The 18,289-nt window shown below is 48.8% G+C and overlaps 1 protein-coding gene across 4 annotated transcripts in view; it reads left to right on the top strand.

Annotated features, from left to right (window-relative positions):
- Positions 1 to 18,289, top strand: part of LOC138677276 (mitochondrial adenyl nucleotide antiporter SLC25A23-like) — a 36,435-nt gene that overhangs the window by 3,009 nt on the left and 15,137 nt on the right. The window contains exon 1 of one of the 4 annotated variants that reach the window (XM_069767299.1): positions 14,768 to 15,009. The exons of 2 other annotated variants lie outside the window; for them this stretch is intronic. In XM_069767299.1, coding sequence (XP_069623400.1) covers positions 14,863 to 15,009 — 147 coding nt within the window. In that variant the 5' untranslated portion in view covers positions 14,768 to 14,862. Of the gene's footprint in view, positions 1 to 14,767; positions 15,010 to 18,289 lie in introns of those variants that run through there. One more of the 4 variants, XM_069767302.1, reaches the window with a different exon arrangement.

The following is an 18,289-nucleotide window of genomic DNA, read 5'->3' as shown; positions in this document are numbered from 1 at the left end:
GGTTTTCTCTGTAAATATTTATCCCAGATAGGACATATTTGATCTCATTAGAATGCTCACGTTAACCCGAGATGATTGATGGGTTTGTTAGAACTATGACGTGTTTTGTAGTGAAGTTATAGAAATTAGAGAGAATAGTTTAAAGTTTAGGCAGAATGTAGAGAGAGGAGGGTCTGAATAAGCCAGCCCTTCTGTGATGTCAAAGCCTTAAGGTATTAAGTTTGTGGCAGGAGCCCCAGCTCACTCGCTTCTGCTGATATCTCCTTCTGGACTGCTTGTCTTCTGAAGCCAGCAGCACGTCCAAATGAGCTGGGACATATGGAAAAACTCCACTAGCCTGGATGCCTGTCATGCTTTTAACATGTGAGTGTTATCTTTTCTCTTTTATTCCCTTTATGTTATAATTACCCATGTACATATTTGCAATTGTCTCATTTGTATCTTCTTTATAAAATATTTTTGATAAAGCACTGCCTAATTAATTTTAATGGGATATACTATTATATATTAGTTCGTTCTCCTGTTCTAAACCGTACCCTAAGTCTCTTGAAGGGAAAATACGCTACTGTTACTGTTGAGTTGGGTTAGCTTCGGACCCGTTTAATCGAAGCTGGTGGCAGCGAAAGTGCGCTGACTGTTGGATTATGCTGAAGCAACTGCGGGTTTGATAATTATTGTTCCTGCCTAAGTGGGAGTAGTTTACCGCGTCGCTGCCACGTGCCCAATAGCCAGTACATAGCAGGCAGCCTTTCTGGCGACTAATTACCCAGGGTGCAGTACCTAATCTGACCTGAGAGTAAGGGGGCGCCAGAGAGCTGCAAGTGTTAAGTGGAACTGTAAGCGGGATATACATAAATCCCTGCAGTTTGTGGTATATTGAAAGCAGTGGGATACCTACAATAAGCCCCTGCTGTAAACTAAGAGGTCAATAGCCCTGTGTGTGGTTTTTCATCACATCGTGGAGTGGAGGGATAACTAAGATAAGCCCCCCTGCACATGTGATAGCCGTCTGTTGGCCTGAAGTCACCTCAATCCGTGACGTAGGGGTGACGGTCACGGTGGGAATCCTGACCCAGTGTTGACAGCGGTCAGGGGAATCGTGACAATTGGTGGCAAGGCGGTGGGATATCTTAGAGCATTAGTGATTTGGTTTGAGTAATCATTCCTCTAACTAAAAACTTGCAGAAAGTTCTTGCGAGGACTCTGCGCAAATAAGTTTGGAGAACGAACTTAGTGCTTTTTAGTTGTGAGACAATTGTGTACGGGTAATTATCCCCTCCCTTTCTCTTTGTTTTTCTATCCTATCTTTTATTTGGCAACCATGGCTGCGAAAGGGGAAGCCTGGTACAACCAGCAGAAGAAGGACTTTCTTGCTGGGATATGCACGTGCCATGGCCTGAACCCCCAGGGCAAGACCAAGGCTCAAATGGTCGCTGAACTGGTGCAATTTGAAGCAGACCAAGCCAGGCCACAGAGCCCAGAGGCCGCAGAAGCCAGCACAAGCGAACATGGTGCTGCAGCAGAGGTCCAACCACTGAATACGGGCCCTACTGGCAACCAGGGGGGTGCAGACCTACTCCTGCAGCTGGCTCTGCAACAATGCTCCGCAGATGACCTAGAGAGGCGTCTGCAGCTGATCCAGCAATACCAGGAGCGAGCCGAGCGAGAGGCCGAGCGAGCTGAGCGGGAGGCTGAGAGAGCCGAGCGCCGAGCCCAGCGAGAACATGAACTGGAGATGCTCCGGCAGGGGGGGATGCCCTCCACCGCCCAGAAACGTGAGCCCAGCAGCGCTCAGATACCTAAGCCCCGGCCCGATCACTTTCCTGTTATGGAGAAGGACGGGGACTTGGACACTTTTTTGCGGGCCTTTGAGAAAGCCTGCAGGCAGTACCAGCTGCCTACAGATGAATGGGCCCGATACCTGACACCAGGGCTGAGAGGTAAAGCTCTGGAGGCGTTTGCTGCCCTCCCTCAAGAACAAGATGGTGACTATGAGGCCATCAAAAAGGCTCTGATAGCCAAGTACCAGCTTACACCCGAGGTGTACCGTAGAAAGTTCCGGACCCTCCAACGTGGCCCACACGACAGTTACAGTGATGTGGTGCATGGACTGGGGACCCACTTTGACCAGTGGACCCAAGGACTGTCAGTGACCACCTTTGCACAGCTGCGAGACCTGATGATCAAAGACCAGTTCTTTCATCTTTGCCCAGCTGAGGTGCGACAGTTCGTGATGGACAGAGAACCCAAAGACGTGACGAAAGCAGCGCAGATTGCCGATGCCTATGAGGCCAACCGTAGATCGGAAGTGCGGAAGCCAGTCACCACCAGCTGGAGAGGGGGTAAGCCTGCAACCAACGCCAGTACCCCTGCCAGCCAACACACCAGAGGTCCTGTCCCCGTGGCCAACAGCACCAGACCGACCACCGAACCTCGCACGTGTTATACCTGCCACCAGACTGGTCATATCAGTCCCTCCTGCCCAACCAAGCAGAAGAACACCCAAGCCAAGGCCCCAGGGCCTAATGCAGCAGTTCTTTTGGTGGGTGGTGTGGTTGGGAGGGTGTGTGACAACGTACAGCACGTCACTGTGGGAGGCCATGTTGCTACAGGCCTCAAGGACACCGGGGCTGAACGAACCCTCATCCGACCCGAACTGGCGGCCCCTGAAGAAATCATTCCGGGGAAAACCCAACTGTCACTGGGATTGGGGGCATCAGCTGTCCCTTACCGATGGCCCGGGTTTTTATTGATTGGGGTGCCGGGAGCGGGGTGAAGGAAGTGGGGCTGTCTGATAATTTGCCCACTGATGTTTTGTTGGGGACTGATTTGGGGAGGATGTTTGCATACTACGTTCCTGACACCCCTCCCCAATCTACTGATGCGGGTAAAGTTAACCCTGATGATGATGATGATGATGGGAAATCGCATGTGTTACCTGACCATGCTTTATCTTGTAATGATGCATCTAATAACCATTTTTTCCCTAGGATTGATGGTGAAAATGTTGTACCTGTGCCAGCTGAACCTGATAATGATTTTTCTGTGAAGGTTAATGTGTCCATAGGTACAGGCGTGCCCAGCCACGTCGCTCTGCGGAGTGAGACGGCTGAGGAACCCCTAACAGGGGCAAGTGTCGGTGCTACAGGAAATGGGGAGATGCATGGGAACCGTGAGGAAGGTGATGCCATGAAAGTGACCAGTGCCACCGAGGAAGGTAACTGGCCCCCCATAAGTAGCACTGCCCCTGGAGTGTTGGGGGTGGATGGGGAGGTAGAGCCCATAGCAGCGCCGGCTGATGGGTCTGTAGAAACCCCCGGGGAGACAGCCTACGTAGCTGCTGTCACCCGCAGTCAGAGTGCCCGGAACGCAGATAACTGTCTGCCTTCCGGACCCTCTTCAGTCATCACTGTGACTGAACCAGAGGTGGACCCAGAGCAGGTCCAAGAGGGTTCCCGTGGGGAAGCGACCCTGACGTCGCTTCTGGCTTCCCCTAGCCAGGAGTTTCAGGCCGCTCTGCACACAGATGCGAGCCTAGAGAGTTTGAGACAACTCGCCGGGACGCGCTTCTCCAAGACTGATAAGGAGAAGGTGTTCTGGGAACGAGGAAGGTTATACCGGGAGACCGTACCCGGAGAATCACAAAAGGAGTGGTTGAGGGAAAGACAGCTGGTCGTCCCGCAGCAATTCCGGGGTGAGTTGTTGCGGATTGCCCATGAGATCCCGCTAGCTGGACACTTGGGGATCAGCAAAACTAAGGCCCGGCTATCTCAACACTTCTATTGGCCTAAGATGGGGACAGATGGGTCAAACTACTGCCGCTCCTGGGTCACCTGTCAAAGGGTGGGGAATGCGGGGCCTGCTATTAAGGCTCCCCTGATCCCTTTGCCAGTAATAGAGGAGCCTTTCCAGAGGATCACGGTGGACATTGTGGGCCCGCTGGCAGTCCCCAGCAGCTCTGGAAAGCAATACATCCTTACTGTGGTAGACTACGCTACCCGGTACCCAGAGGCAGTAGCTCTGTCCTCAACTAGGGCAGATAAGGTGGCAGATGCCCTGTTGGCCATCTTTTCACGTGTAGGATTTCCCAGGGAAATGCTTACTGATCAAGGGACCCAATTTATGTCTCGCCTAATGGAGGCTCTCTGTAAGAGAATGCAGGTGAAGCACCTGGTATCGAGTGCGTATCACCCACAGACCAATGGCTTGTGTGAACGCTTCAATGGTACCCTCAAACAGATGCTACGCATGCTGGTTGAGACCCAAGGGCGCGACTGGGAGCGGTACCTCCCACACCTGCTGTTCGCTTACCGAGAGGTTCCGCAGGCCTCGACGGGGTTCTCCCCCTTCGAGCTCCTGTACGGCAGGCGAGTCCGGGGGCCCCTTGGGTTGGTAAGAGAATCCTGGGAAGAGGAGCCAAACCCTTCTGAAGTGTCCATAGTGGAGTATGTCATGCGCTTCCGTGACAAGATGCAGACCTTGACGCAGTTGGTGCATGACAACATGACGCAGGCTCAGGCTGATCAGAAGCACTGGTACGACCAGAACGCCCGGGAGCGGACCTACCACGTGGGTCAAAAGGTGTGGGTGCTGGTCCCCGTACCAACCGATAAGCTTCAGGCAGCCTGGGAGGGCCCGTACGTCGTCCACCAACAGCTCAACCCGGTCACGTACGTGGTCACGCTTGACCACGCTCGGGGTAGGCGAAAGGCCTTTCACGTCAACATGATGAAGGCTCATCACGAACGTGAACCTTTCGTCCTACCGGTCTGCAGCTTGCCCGAAGACGGTGTGGAAGACACCCTCCTGGACTTGCTGGCCCAAGCCAAGGCCAATGGGTCCATCGAGGATGTGGAGGTAAGCGCCTCGTTAACTGAACCCCAGCGGGTGCAGTTGCAAACCACACTGGAACCTTTCCGGGTCGTGTTCTCCAACCGACCTGGGAGGACTGAGTTAGCAGTCCACGAGGTGGACACCGGGAATCACGCCCCACTACGGCAAACACCCTATCGAATCTCTGACCAGGTGCAGCAGATTATGCACCAAGAGATTGATGAGATGTTACAGCTGGGGGTGATTCGACGGTCAAAGAGTGCGTGGGCCTCACCTGTAGTTCTCGTGCCAAAGAAGGACCGGACCACCCGGTTCTGCGTGGACTACAGGGGACTCAACGCCATCACAGCCTCTGACGCGCACCCCATGCCGCGCATCGAGGAGCTGCTTGAGAAGTTAGCTGGCGCAAAATACCTGACAATAATGGATTTGAGTAGAGGATACTGGCAGATTCCCCTGAGCCCCGAGGCGCAGGAGAAGTCCGCCTTTATCACGCCCTTCGGACTGTACGAGTCCACGGTCATGCCCTTCGGCATGAAGAATGCCCCTGCCACTTTCCAGCGGATGGTCAACCTCCTGCTTCAGGGACTGGAGACGTACGCCGTGGCGTACTTGGATGACATTGCCATCTTCAGTCCCTCCTGGAAGGAACACCTGCAGCATCTCGAGGAGGTGCTCAGGCGAATTCACCAAGCAGGACTGACTATCAAGCCGGGAAAGTGCCAGATGGGCATGAGGGAGATTCACTACCTGGGGCACCGGGTAGGCAGGAACACCCTGAAGCCAGAGCCTGACAAAGTGGGAGTGATCGTGAACTGGCCCACTCCCGTGACCAAGGAACAGGTGATGTCCTTCTTGGGCACTGCAGGGTACTATAGGCGCTTCGTACGGCACTATAGTAGCCTGGCAAAACCTTTGACGGACCTCACCAGGAAGAAGCTACCCCACATCGTCAACTGGACAGATGGCTGTGAGGGGGCCTTCCAGGCGTTGAAAACCGCACTGTGCAACGCCCCTGTGTTGAAAGCAGTCGACAGCAGTCGACCGTTCTTGGTGCAGACCGACGCCAGCGAGTTTGGCCTTGGTGCTGTGCTCAGCCAGGTTGACTCGGAGGACCAAGAGCACCCCGTGTTATACCTGAGCCGGAAACTTTTGCCGAGGGAAGTGGCCTACTCCACAATTGAGAAGGAGTGCCTGGGCATAGTCTGGGCCCTGCAGCGCTTGCAGCCCTACTTGTATGGTCACACTTTCACTGTGGTGACCGACCACAACCCTCTGCGCTGGCTAAATGCCATGTGTGGAACCAACGGCAGGTTGCTACGCTGGAGCCTTGCCCTTCAGCAGTTTGACTTCACCATTGAACATAAAACGGGCAAAGAGCATGGGAATGCAGATGGACTCTCCCGCCAGGGTGAACCTACTGAGGTGCCCATGGAGGCATACCGTGGGGTACTGCCTCCCTAGCGCACACCAAAAGGGGGAGGTGTCACGATATGGTATGAAATATCATATAAGTTTAGTTGCTCGTCAGCTCATGAGGTGGGCTAAACCCCCCCTTCACTAGCTGACTCTACTTGTTTCTCTCTGGGCTACGGACTGTATGCTAGAAGGGGGTTTTATTGCCCTGGGGTCGTAAATTCCAGGCTCAGAGGAAAGTCCCTCACCCCTCCCACCTTCACTAGTCAGAACTGGTAAAGTGGCTCCAAAATTCATGAAAGATCCTTTGTTTGGTTTTGGTACGATATTATGCACCATGTTTACGGTAAGAACACGAAAATATATATTCGTATTCCCACTCGGTGTAGGTACCCATCCCTTTAAACTCGGGCTTCTAACTTCGTCTGGTAAAGAAGTAGGGTTTTCTCTGTAAATATGTATCCCAGATAGGACATATTTGATCTCATTAGAATGCTCACGTTAACCCGAGATGATTGATGGGTTTGTTAGAACTATGACGTGTTTTGTAGTGAAGTTATAGAAATTAGAGAGAATAGTTCAAAGTTTAGGCAGAATGTAGAGAGAGGAGGGTCTGAATAAGCCAGCCCTTCTGTGATGTCAAAGCCTTAAGGTATTAAGTTTGTGGCAGGAGCCCCAGCTCACTCGCTTCTGCTGATGTCTCCTTCTGGACTGCTTGTCTTCTGAAGCCAGCAGCACGTCCAAATGAGCTGGGACATATGGAAAAACTCCACTAGCCTGGATGCCTGTCATGCTTTTAACATGTGAGTGTTATCTTTTCTCTTTTATTCCCTTTATGTTATAATTACCCATGTACATATTTGCAATTGTCTCATTTGTATCTTCTTTATAAAATATTTTTGATAAAGCACTGCCTAATTAATTTTAATGGGATATACTATTATATATTAGTTCGTTCTCCTGTTCTAAACCGTACCCTAAGTCTCTTGAAGGGAAAATACGCTACTGTTACTGTTGAGTTGGGTTAGCTTCGGACCCGTTTAATCGAAGCTGGTGGCAGCGAAAGTGCGCTGACTGTTGGATTATGCTGAAGCAACTGCGGGTTTGATAATTATTGTTCCTGCCTGAGTGGGAGTAGTTTACCGCGTCGCTGCCGCGTGCCCAATAGCCAGTACATAGCAGGCAGCCTTTCTGGCGACTAATTACCCAGGGTGCAGTACCTAATCTGACCTGAGAGTAAGGGGGCGCCAGAGAGCTGCAAGTGTTAAGTGGAACTGTAAGCGGGATATACATAAATCCCTGCAGTTTGTGGTATATTGAAAGCAGTGGGATACCTAGAATAAGCCCCTGCTGTAAACTAAGAGGTCAATAGCCCTGTGTGTGGTTTTTCATCACATCGTGGAGTGGAGGGATAACTAAGATAAGCCCCCCTGCACATGTGATAGCCGTCTGTTGGCCTGAAGTCCCCTCAATCCGTGACGTAGGGGTGACGGTCATGGTGGGAATCCTGACCCAGTGTTGACAGCGGTCAGGGGAATCGTGACAGACACTGTGTACTGTATATAAGGACAGGGGATAGACACTGTACTGTATATAAGGACAGGGGATAGACACTGTACTGTATATAAGGACAAGGGATATACACTGTACTGTATATAAGGACAGGGGATAGACACTACTGTATATAAGGACAGAGGATAGACACTGTGTACTGTATATAACGACAGGGGATAGACACTGTGTACTGTATATAAGGACAGGGGATAGACACTACTGTATATAAGGACAGGGGATAGACACTATGTACTGTATATAAGGACAGGGGATACACTGTGTACTGTATATACTGTAAGGACAAGGGATATACACTGTGTACTGTATATAAGGACAGGGGATAGACACTGTGTACTGTATATAAGGACAGAGGATAGACACTGTACTGTATATAAGAACAGGGGATAAACACTGTACTGTATATAAGGACAGGAGATAGGCACTGTGTACTGTATATAAGGATAGGGGATAGACACTGTGTACTGTATATAATGACAGGGGATAGACACTGTGTACTGTATATAAGAACAGAGGATAGACACTGTGTACTGTATATAAGGACAGGGGATAGACACTGTGTACTGTATATAAGAACAGAGGATAGACACTATGTACTGTATATAAGGATAGGGGATAGACACTGTACTGTATATAAGGACAGGAGATAGACACTGTGTACTGTATATAACAACAGAGGATAGACACTGTGTACTGTATATAAGGACAGGGGATAGACACTATGTACTGTATATAAGGACAGGGGATACACTGTGTACTGTATATACTGTAAGGACAAGGGATATACACTGTGTACTGTATATAAGGACAGGGGATAGACACTGTGTACTGTATATAAGGACAGAGGCTAGACACTGTGTACTGTATATAAGGACAGGGGATAGACACTGTGTACTGTATATAAGGACATAGGATAGACACTGTGTACTGTATATAAGAACAGGGGATAAACACTGTACTGTATATAAGGACAGGGGATAGGCACTGTGTACTGTATATAAGGATAGGGGATAGACACTGTGTACTGTATATAATGACAGGGGATAGACACTGTGTACTGTATATAAGAACAGAGGATAGACACTATGTACTGTATATAAGGACAGGGGATACACTGTGTACTGTATATACTGTAAGGACAAGGGATATACACTGTGTACTGTATATAAGGACAGGGGATAGACACTGTGTACTGTATATAAGGACAGAGGATAGACACTGTACTGTATATAAGAACAGGGGATAAACACTGTACTGTATATAAGGACAGGAGATAGGCACTGTGTACTGTATATAAGGATAGGGGATAGACACTGTGTACTGTATATAATGACAGGGGATAGACACTGTGTACTGTATATAAGAACAGAGGATAGACACTGTGTACTGTATATAAGGACAGGGGATAGACACTGTGTACTGTATATAAGAACAGAGGATAGACACTATGTACTGTATATAAGGATAGGGGATAGACACTGTACTGTATATAAGGACAGGAGATAGACACTGTGTACTGTATATAACAACAGAGGATAGACACTGTGTACTGTATATAAGGACAGGGGATAGACACTATGTACTGTATATAAGGACAGGGGATACACTGTGTACTGTATATACTGTAAGGACAAGGGATATACACTGTGTACTGTATATAAGGACAGGGGATAGACACTGTGTACTGTATATAAGGACAGAGGCTAGACACTGTGTACTGTATATAAGGACAGGGGATAGACACTGTGTACTGTATATAAGGACAGAGGATAGACACTGTGTACTGTATATAAGAACAGGGGATAAACACTGTACTGTATATAAGGACAGGGGATAGGCACTGTGTACTGTATATAAGGATAGGGGATAGACACTGTGTACTGTATATAATGACAGGGGATAGACACTGTGTACTGTATATAAGAACAGAGGATAGACACTGTACTGTATATAACAACAGATGATAGACACTGTGTACTGTATATAAGGACAGGGGATAGACACTGTGTACTGTATATAAGAACAGAGGATAGACACTGTGTACTGTATATAAGGATAGGGGATAGACACTGTACTGTATATAACAGATGATAGACACTGTGTACTGTATATAAGGACGGGGGATAGACACTGTGTACTGTATATAAGAACAGAGGATAGACACTGTGTACTGTATATAAGGACAGGGGATAGACACTGTACTGTATATAAGGATGGGATAGACACTGTGTACTGTATATAAGGACAGGGGATAGACACTGTGTACTGTATATAAGGATAGGGGATAGACACTGTGTACTGTATATAAAGACAGGGAATAGACACTGTGTACTGTATATAAGGATGGGATAGACACTATGTACTGCATATAAGGACAGGGAATAGACACTATGTACTGCATATAAGGACAGGGGATAAACACTGTACTGTATATAAGGATGGGGGATAGACACTGTGTACTGTATATAAGGATAGGGGATAGACACTGTGTACTGTATATAAGGATAGGGGATAGACACTGTGTACTGTATATAAAGACAGGGAATAGACACTATGTACTGCATATAAGGACAGGAGATAGACACTGTGTACTGTATATAAGGACAGGGAATAGACACTGTACTGTATATAAGGATGGGGGATAGACACTGTGTACTGTATATAAGGACGGGATAGACACTGTGTACTGTATATAAGGACGGGATAGACACTGTACTGTATATAAGAACAGAGGATAGACACTGTGTACTGTATATAAGGACGGGATAGACACTGTGTACTGTATATAAGGACAGGGATAGACACTGTACTGTATATAAGGATGGGATAGACACTGTGTACTGTATATAAGGACGGGATACACTGTGTACTGTATATAAGGACAGGGATAGACACTGTACTGTATATAAGGATGGGATAGACACTGTGTACTGTATATAAAGACGGGATAGACACTGTGTACTGTATATAAGAACAGAGGATAGACACTGTACTGTATATAAGGACGGGATAGACACTGTGTACTGTATATAAGGACAGGGGATAGACACTGTGTACTGTATATAAAGACGGGATAGACACTGTGTACTGTATATAAGGACAGGGGATACAGACACTGTACTGTATATAAGGACGGGATAGACACTGTGTACTGTATATAAGGACGGGAAAGACACTGTGTACTGTATATAAGAACAGAGGATAGACACTGTGTACTGTATATAAGGACGGGATAGACACTGTGTACTGTATATAAGGACAGAGGATAGACACTGTACTGTATATAAGGACGGGATAGACACTGTGTACTGTATATAAGGACAGGGGATAGACACTGTACTGTATATAAAGACGGGATAGACACTGTGTACTGTATATAAGGACAGGGGATACAGACACTGTGTACTGCATATAAGGACGGGATAGACACTGTGTACTGTATATAAGAACAGAGGATAGACACTGTGTACTGTATATAAGGACGGGATAGACACTGTGTACTGTATATAAGGACAGAGGATAGACACTGTACTGTATATAAGGACGGGATAGACACTGTGTACTGTATATAAGAACAGAGGATAGACACTGTGTACTGTATATAAGGACGGGATAGACACTGTGTACTGTATATAAGGACAGAGGATAGACACTGTGTACTGTATATAAGGACGGGATAGACACTGTGTACTGTATATAAGGACAGGGGATAGACACTGTGTGAAAACTCCGCCCATATGACCGAAAACCGGTCCCGCCAAATTCAGGTAACAGGATCCCATTAACGCCTAATTCCACCGAAGTTCTCATCTGCCCCTAGGCCCATATGCCATGTAGATGGGCAGCGACACCCCATGTACTATATATAGGGGCAGCGACACCCCGTGTACTGTATATAGGGGCAGCGACACCCCGTGTACTGTATATAGGGGCAGCGACACCCCGTGTACTGTATATAGGGGCAGCGACACCCCGTGTACTGTATATAGGGGCAGCGACACCCCGTGTACTGTATATAGGGGCAGCGACACCCCGTGTACTGTATATAGGGGCAGCGACACCCCGTGTACTGTATATAGGGGCAGCGACACCTCGTGTAATGTATATAGGGGCAACGACACCCCGTGTACTGTATATAGGGGCAGCGACACCCCGTGTACTGTATATAGGGGCAGCGACACCCTGTGTACTGTATATAGGGACAGCGACACCCCGTGTACTGTATATAGGGGCAGCGACACCCCGTGTGCTGTATATAGGGGCAGCGACACCCCGTGTGCTGTATATAGGGGCAGCGACACCCCGTGTGCCGTATATAGGGGCAGCGACACCCCGTGTGCCGTATATAGGGGCAGTGACACCCCGTGTGCCGTATATAGGGGCAGTGACACCCCGTGTGCCGTATATAGGGGCAGTGACACCCCGTGTGCCGTATATAGGGGCAGTGACACCCCGTGTGCCGTATATAGGGGCAGTGACACCCCGTGTGCCGTATATAGGGGCAGTGACACCCTTGTGCCGTATATAGGGGCAGTGACACCCCGTGTGCCGTATATAGGGGCAGTGACACCCCGTGTGCCGTATATAGGGGCAGTGACACCCCGTGTGCCGTATATAGGGGCAGTGACACCCCGTGTGCCGTATATAGGGGCAGTGACAACCCGTGTGCCGTATATAGGGGCAGTGACACCCCGTGTGCCGTATATAGGGGCAGTGACATCCCGTGTGCCGTATATAGGGGCAGTGACAGCCCGTGTGCCGTATATAGGGGCAGTGACACCCCGTGTGCCGTATATAGGGGCAGTGATACCCCTTGTGCTGTATATAGGGGCAGTGACACCCCGTGTGCTGTATATAGGGGCAGGGACACCCCGTGTGCTGTATATAGGGGCAGCGACAGCCCGTGTGCTGTATATAGGGGCAGCGACAGCCCGTGTGCTGTATATAGGGGCAGCGACAGCCCGTGTGCTGTATATAGGGGCAGCGACAGCCCGTGTGCTGTATATAGGGGCAGCGACACCCCGTGTGCTGTATATAGGGGCAGTGACACCCCGTGTGCGATAATATATAGGGCTAGTGACACCCCGTGTACTGTATATAGGGGCAGTGACACCCCGTGTGCGGTATATAGGGCTAGTGACACCCCGTGTGCTGTATATAGGGGCAGTGACACCCCGTGTGCTGTATAAAGGGGCAGTGACACCTCGTGTGCTGTATATAGGGGCAGTGACACCCCGTGTGCTGTATATAGGGCTAGTGACACCCCGTGTGCTGTATATAGGGGCAGTGACACACCGTGGCTGTATATAGGGGCAGTGACACCCCGTGTGCTGTATATAGGGGCAGTGACACACCGTGGCTGTATATAGGGGCAGTGACACACCGTGGCTGTATATAGGGGCAGTGACACCCCGTGTGCCGTATATAGGGGCAGTGACAGCCCGTGCGCCGTATATAGGGGCAGTGACACCCCGTGCGCCGTATATAGGGGCAGTGACACCCCGTGTGCCGTATATAGGGGCAGCGACACCCTTGTGCCGTATATAGGGGCAGCGACACCCCGTGTGCCGTATATAGGGGCAGCGACACCCCGTGTGCCGTATATAGGGGCAGCGACACCCCGTGTGCCGTATATAGGGGCAGCGACACCCCGTGTGCCGTATATAGGGGCAGCGACACCCCGTGTGCCGTATATTGGGGCAGCGACATCCCGTGTGCCGTATATAGGGGCAGCGACAGCCCGTGTGCCGTATATAGGGGCAGCGACACCCCGTGTGCCGTATATAGGGGCAGCGACACCCCGTGTGCCGTATATAGGGGCAGCGACACCCCGTGTGCCGTATATAGGGGCAGCGACAGCCCGTGTGCCGTATATAGGGGCAGCGACACCCCGTGTGCCGTATATAGGGGCAGCGACAGCCCGTGTGCCGTATATAGGGGCAGCGACAGCCCGTGTGCCGTATATAGGGGCAGCGACAGCCCGTGTGCCGTATATAGGGGCAGCGACACCCCGTGTGCCGTATATAGGGGCAGCGACACCCCGTGTGCCGTATATAGGGGCAGCGACAGCCCGTGTGCTGTATATAGGGGCAGCGACAGCCCGTGTGCTGTATATAGGGGCAGCGACAGCCCGTGTGCTGTATATAGGGGCAGCGACAGCCCGTGTGCTGTATATAGGGGCAGCGACAGCCCGTGTGCTGTATATAGGGGCAGCGACAGCCCAATAACAGATTTCCAGAAACAAGACTTTAGCCAATCAGCTCTCACTAGGAAGTGTGTGCAGAGTAAATCTTGCGGTCACAGATGGCTCCATGCAGCAGAGACATGCGGTAGGGCAGCTCTGTGCCGGTATAACCGGGCCAGCACACGGGGGCCACAGCCGGAGATCAGCTTCCCACACTCCATGTAAAATCCCAGAATGATAGAAATATCACCGGGCCCTGATGGAATCTGCTCCAAACCAGGTGCCGTCCATTCAGGGATCTACAGAAAAAAGCTTCCAACATCACCTCAGGAAGGTAAAGCTCCCCGAGGGTTTGTTTCTGAATCTATTTTTTTCTTGCAGATTTGACCCTTCATCATAAACCAGTCACACTGGGCGGTTTTTTGCCTCTCTTGGCAGTAGGGCACAAAAATGTGTAAAAGTAAAAAAAGAGTCCGCATTTTTTTCATGAATTAAACTTAATGTAGGCAAATCTCCCACAGGATCAGTCCTGATAAACGCCGCAGATTCCGGGGTTTTCATACATGGCCTCTCAGAGTATCACAGTGCTTCTGTGGAGAGAAAAATATAGCAACAATGCCGCGTGTGAACTCAGCCAGCCTGCACCGACGTCACCTCCAGCCGCGCCGGGACCTGCTGCTGCGGGCACTCAGGACTACAAGTCCCAGCGGGCTCAGCGTCCAGGCAGTGGAGCAGAGCCAGGAGGAGAAGGACGCGGGAGGGCGCAGCACACACTATTCACACACTGAAGCTACACAGCTGAGCGTGCCGCAGACGGGACAGGCCCCCCGGGGCCACGGGCTCCTGCCGCCGCCGACATGGAGGACCCGGAGGCTGAGAGAGAGCAGCGGTACGCGGCACTGTTCCGTCAGCTGGACTCCAACAAGGACGGACATGTGGACATCAACGAGCTGCGGGAGGGACTGGAGGCGCTGGGCATGAGGGGCTGCGGCAACGCGGAGCAAGTGAGTGATGTGTGTGCACGGGGCGTAGAGCGTGTGTATATACTGTATGCACTGTAATATATATATACCTCTAGCTATCTGTATATATATACTGTATGCAGTGAGTGATGTGCGTGCACGGGGCGTAGAGCGTGTGTATATACTGTATGCACTGTAATATATATATACCTCTAGCTATCTGTATATATATATATACTGTATGCAGTGAGTGATGTGCGTGCACGGGGCGTAGAGTGTGTGTGTATATATATAGTATGCACTGTATGTGTGTGTATGTATGTATGTATGTATATATATATATATATATATATATATATATATATATATATATATATATATATATATATATATATATATATATATATACATATACACAAGGGTGTAACTACTACAGGTGCAGAGGTTGCAATCGCACCCGGGCCCTGGAGCCTAGGGGGCCCTAAAAGTCCATTTGGCCTATAGAAAAAGACTAATGCTATTAAAAAAATAAAATACTTGGGGGGGCCCCATTGGAGCTTTCGCATCGGGGCCCATGAGTTTGAAGTTATGCCACTGTATATATATACCTCTATCTAGCTATCTATATATACTGTATGCAGTGATGTGTGTGTGTGTGTGTGTGTGTGTATGTATATATATATATATATATATATATATATATATATATATATATATATATATATATCCACCTCTATCAAGCTATCTATATATATATATATATATATATATATATATATATATATATATATATATATATATATATATATATATACTGCATGCAGTGATGTGTGTGTATAGTGTATGTATGTATATATATATATATATATATATTATATATATACCTCTATCTCTGTGTGTATGTATGTATATGTGTGTGTGTATATATATATATATATATGTGTATATATACACACACTGCATGCAGTGAGTGATGTGTGTGCACTGGGCGTAGAGAGTATGTGTGTATATACTCGATGTACTGGTGTGTGTGTGTATATACTGTATGCATTGTATGTATATATACACCTCTATCTATACATAACATATACTGCATGCAGTGAGTGATGTGTGTGCACGGGGCGTAGAGAGTATGCAGGTGTGTATATACTGTATTCACTGTGTATATATATACCTCTATCTATACATAATACATATACTGCATGCGGTGATGTGTGTTCGCTGTATGTAGAGTATGTGTGTGTACTGATGTGTGTGTATGTATATACTGCATGTACTATATATATATATATATATATATATATATATATCTATCTTTATATACTGCATGCAGTGATGAGTGTGTGTATATACTGTATGAGTGTACGTATATATACTTGGGGCAGAGAATGACGGCCAAGACCCTGTACACACTGAGAGAAACAGCTATGACAGTACAGTCAACAAAAGTGGCAGAAAGCTCCTGAACGTATGTAAAAGTTTAGGACTTCATATCCTTAATGGACGAAGCAAGGGTGACTCCTTAGGAAGGTATACACTAAACTCCCATGTAGGGAGGAGTGTAGTTGATTACGCCATTACAGACCTGAACCTGGCAGATGTCAGCGCCTTCATAGTCACCCCACAAACGCACCTGTCAGACCACAGCCAACTTCTTCTGTACATGAAATCTACAGAGAAACCATCCACTCAGAAGCCACAGCAGAGCGGCCTCTTCACCCGGCCTCCATCCTATAAATGGTCCAAAAATGTCGGCACTAAAATATAAAGAAGCTTCCAGCAGACCAGAAATACAGCGGATGCTCCACCACTTCTACAACCTCGAGTACATGCCAAACCCAGAGGGAGTGAACCAAGCAGCAAAGGACCTCAACAATATATTCTACGCAATGGCCAGACTGTCCGACCTTAAAAAAGTCGACTACAAGAGACCAAAAGAAACACAGGTCAATGGCTGGTTTGACAGAGAATGTCAAGCTGTACGGAAAACCCTGAGAACAGCCTCCAACAAGAAACACAGAGACCCCAACCACCTGGGTCTGAGGGAAGCCTATGACTCCATACAAAAGCAGTACAAAACCATCCTCAGGAGGAAGAAGCAGAGTTGCATCTCTACCAAGCTTAACCAACTCCAAGACGCCCTCCAAGACAACTCCTTCTGGGAACTATGGAACCACATGGGCACCAAAGACAAGAAAAACAACACCCATATCCAAAATGGCAACCTCTGGCTCCAATACTTCAGAGACCTCTATAAAGACATTCCAAAGGAAGGACTAAGCCAAGAACAGGAAAACATAATGGCGAAACTAAAAGCAATGGAGGAAAAAATCAAAAACTTCCAAAACCCGGTGGATACACCTATAACACTACAGGAAGTAACCGAGAGACTCTCCTCCATAAGATGTAGAAAAGCCGGTGGCCTGGATGGAATCCTACCAGAAATGCTGAAGTACAGCCCACCAGAAATACAGGCTGCAATGGTTAAACTCTTCAATATCGTACTGAGTGCCGGCTACTTCCCTCGTACCTGGAACCAAGGCCTCATCACACCCATCCACAAGAGTGGGGACAGGTATGACCCAGCCAACTACAGAGGCATATGCGTCAGCAGCAACCTGGGAAAACTGTTCAACAGTATCCTGAACAAGAGGATCCTCACCTTCCTCACCGAGCACAACGTCCTCAGCAAGAGCCAAGCAGGGTTCATGCCACACCACCGCACCACTGACCACATCTATACTCTGCACAGCCTCATTCAGAGACACGTCTACAATACAAAGAATGGGAAGATATACACCTGCTTTGTGGACTTTAAAAAGGCCTTTGATTCAGTGTGGCACCCGGGCTTATTCCTGAAACTGCTGGAGAGTGGAATAGGAGGAAAGACCTACGATGTCATCAAAAGCTCCTACACCGAGAACCGCTGCAGCGTGAGTGTGAACGGCAAAAGAACGGCTTATTTCCAGCAGAGCCGCGGAGTCAGACAAGGCTGCAGCCTAAGTCCAACGCTCTTCAACATCAATGAGCTGGCTACCGCCCTGGAATCCTCCTCAGCACCAGGTCTCACCCTCCACGACGCTCAGGTGAAATTCCTGCTGTATGCAGATGACCTGCTGCTGCTGTCACCAACCGAGAAAGGCCTCCAGGACAACCTGAAAATCCTAGAGAAATTCAGCTCCACCTGGGCTCTACCGGTCAACCTAAAGAAAACCAACACCATGGTGTTCCAGAGGAGAAAGAGAAGATCAGACCAACACCCATCATTTATCCTCAACAACTGCGACCTCACAGGAACAGACAAATATACCTACCTGGGCCT

The sequence above is a fragment of the Ranitomeya imitator genome, chromosome 4 (genome assembly GCF_032444005.1).
Source record: "Ranitomeya imitator isolate aRanImi1 chromosome 4, aRanImi1.pri, whole genome shotgun sequence".
Classification (NCBI taxonomy): Eukaryota; Metazoa; Chordata; class Amphibia; order Anura; family Dendrobatidae; genus Ranitomeya; species Ranitomeya imitator.
Note: the sequence above shows the minus strand (reverse complement) of the source record. Positions and strands in the feature narration are given on the sequence as shown.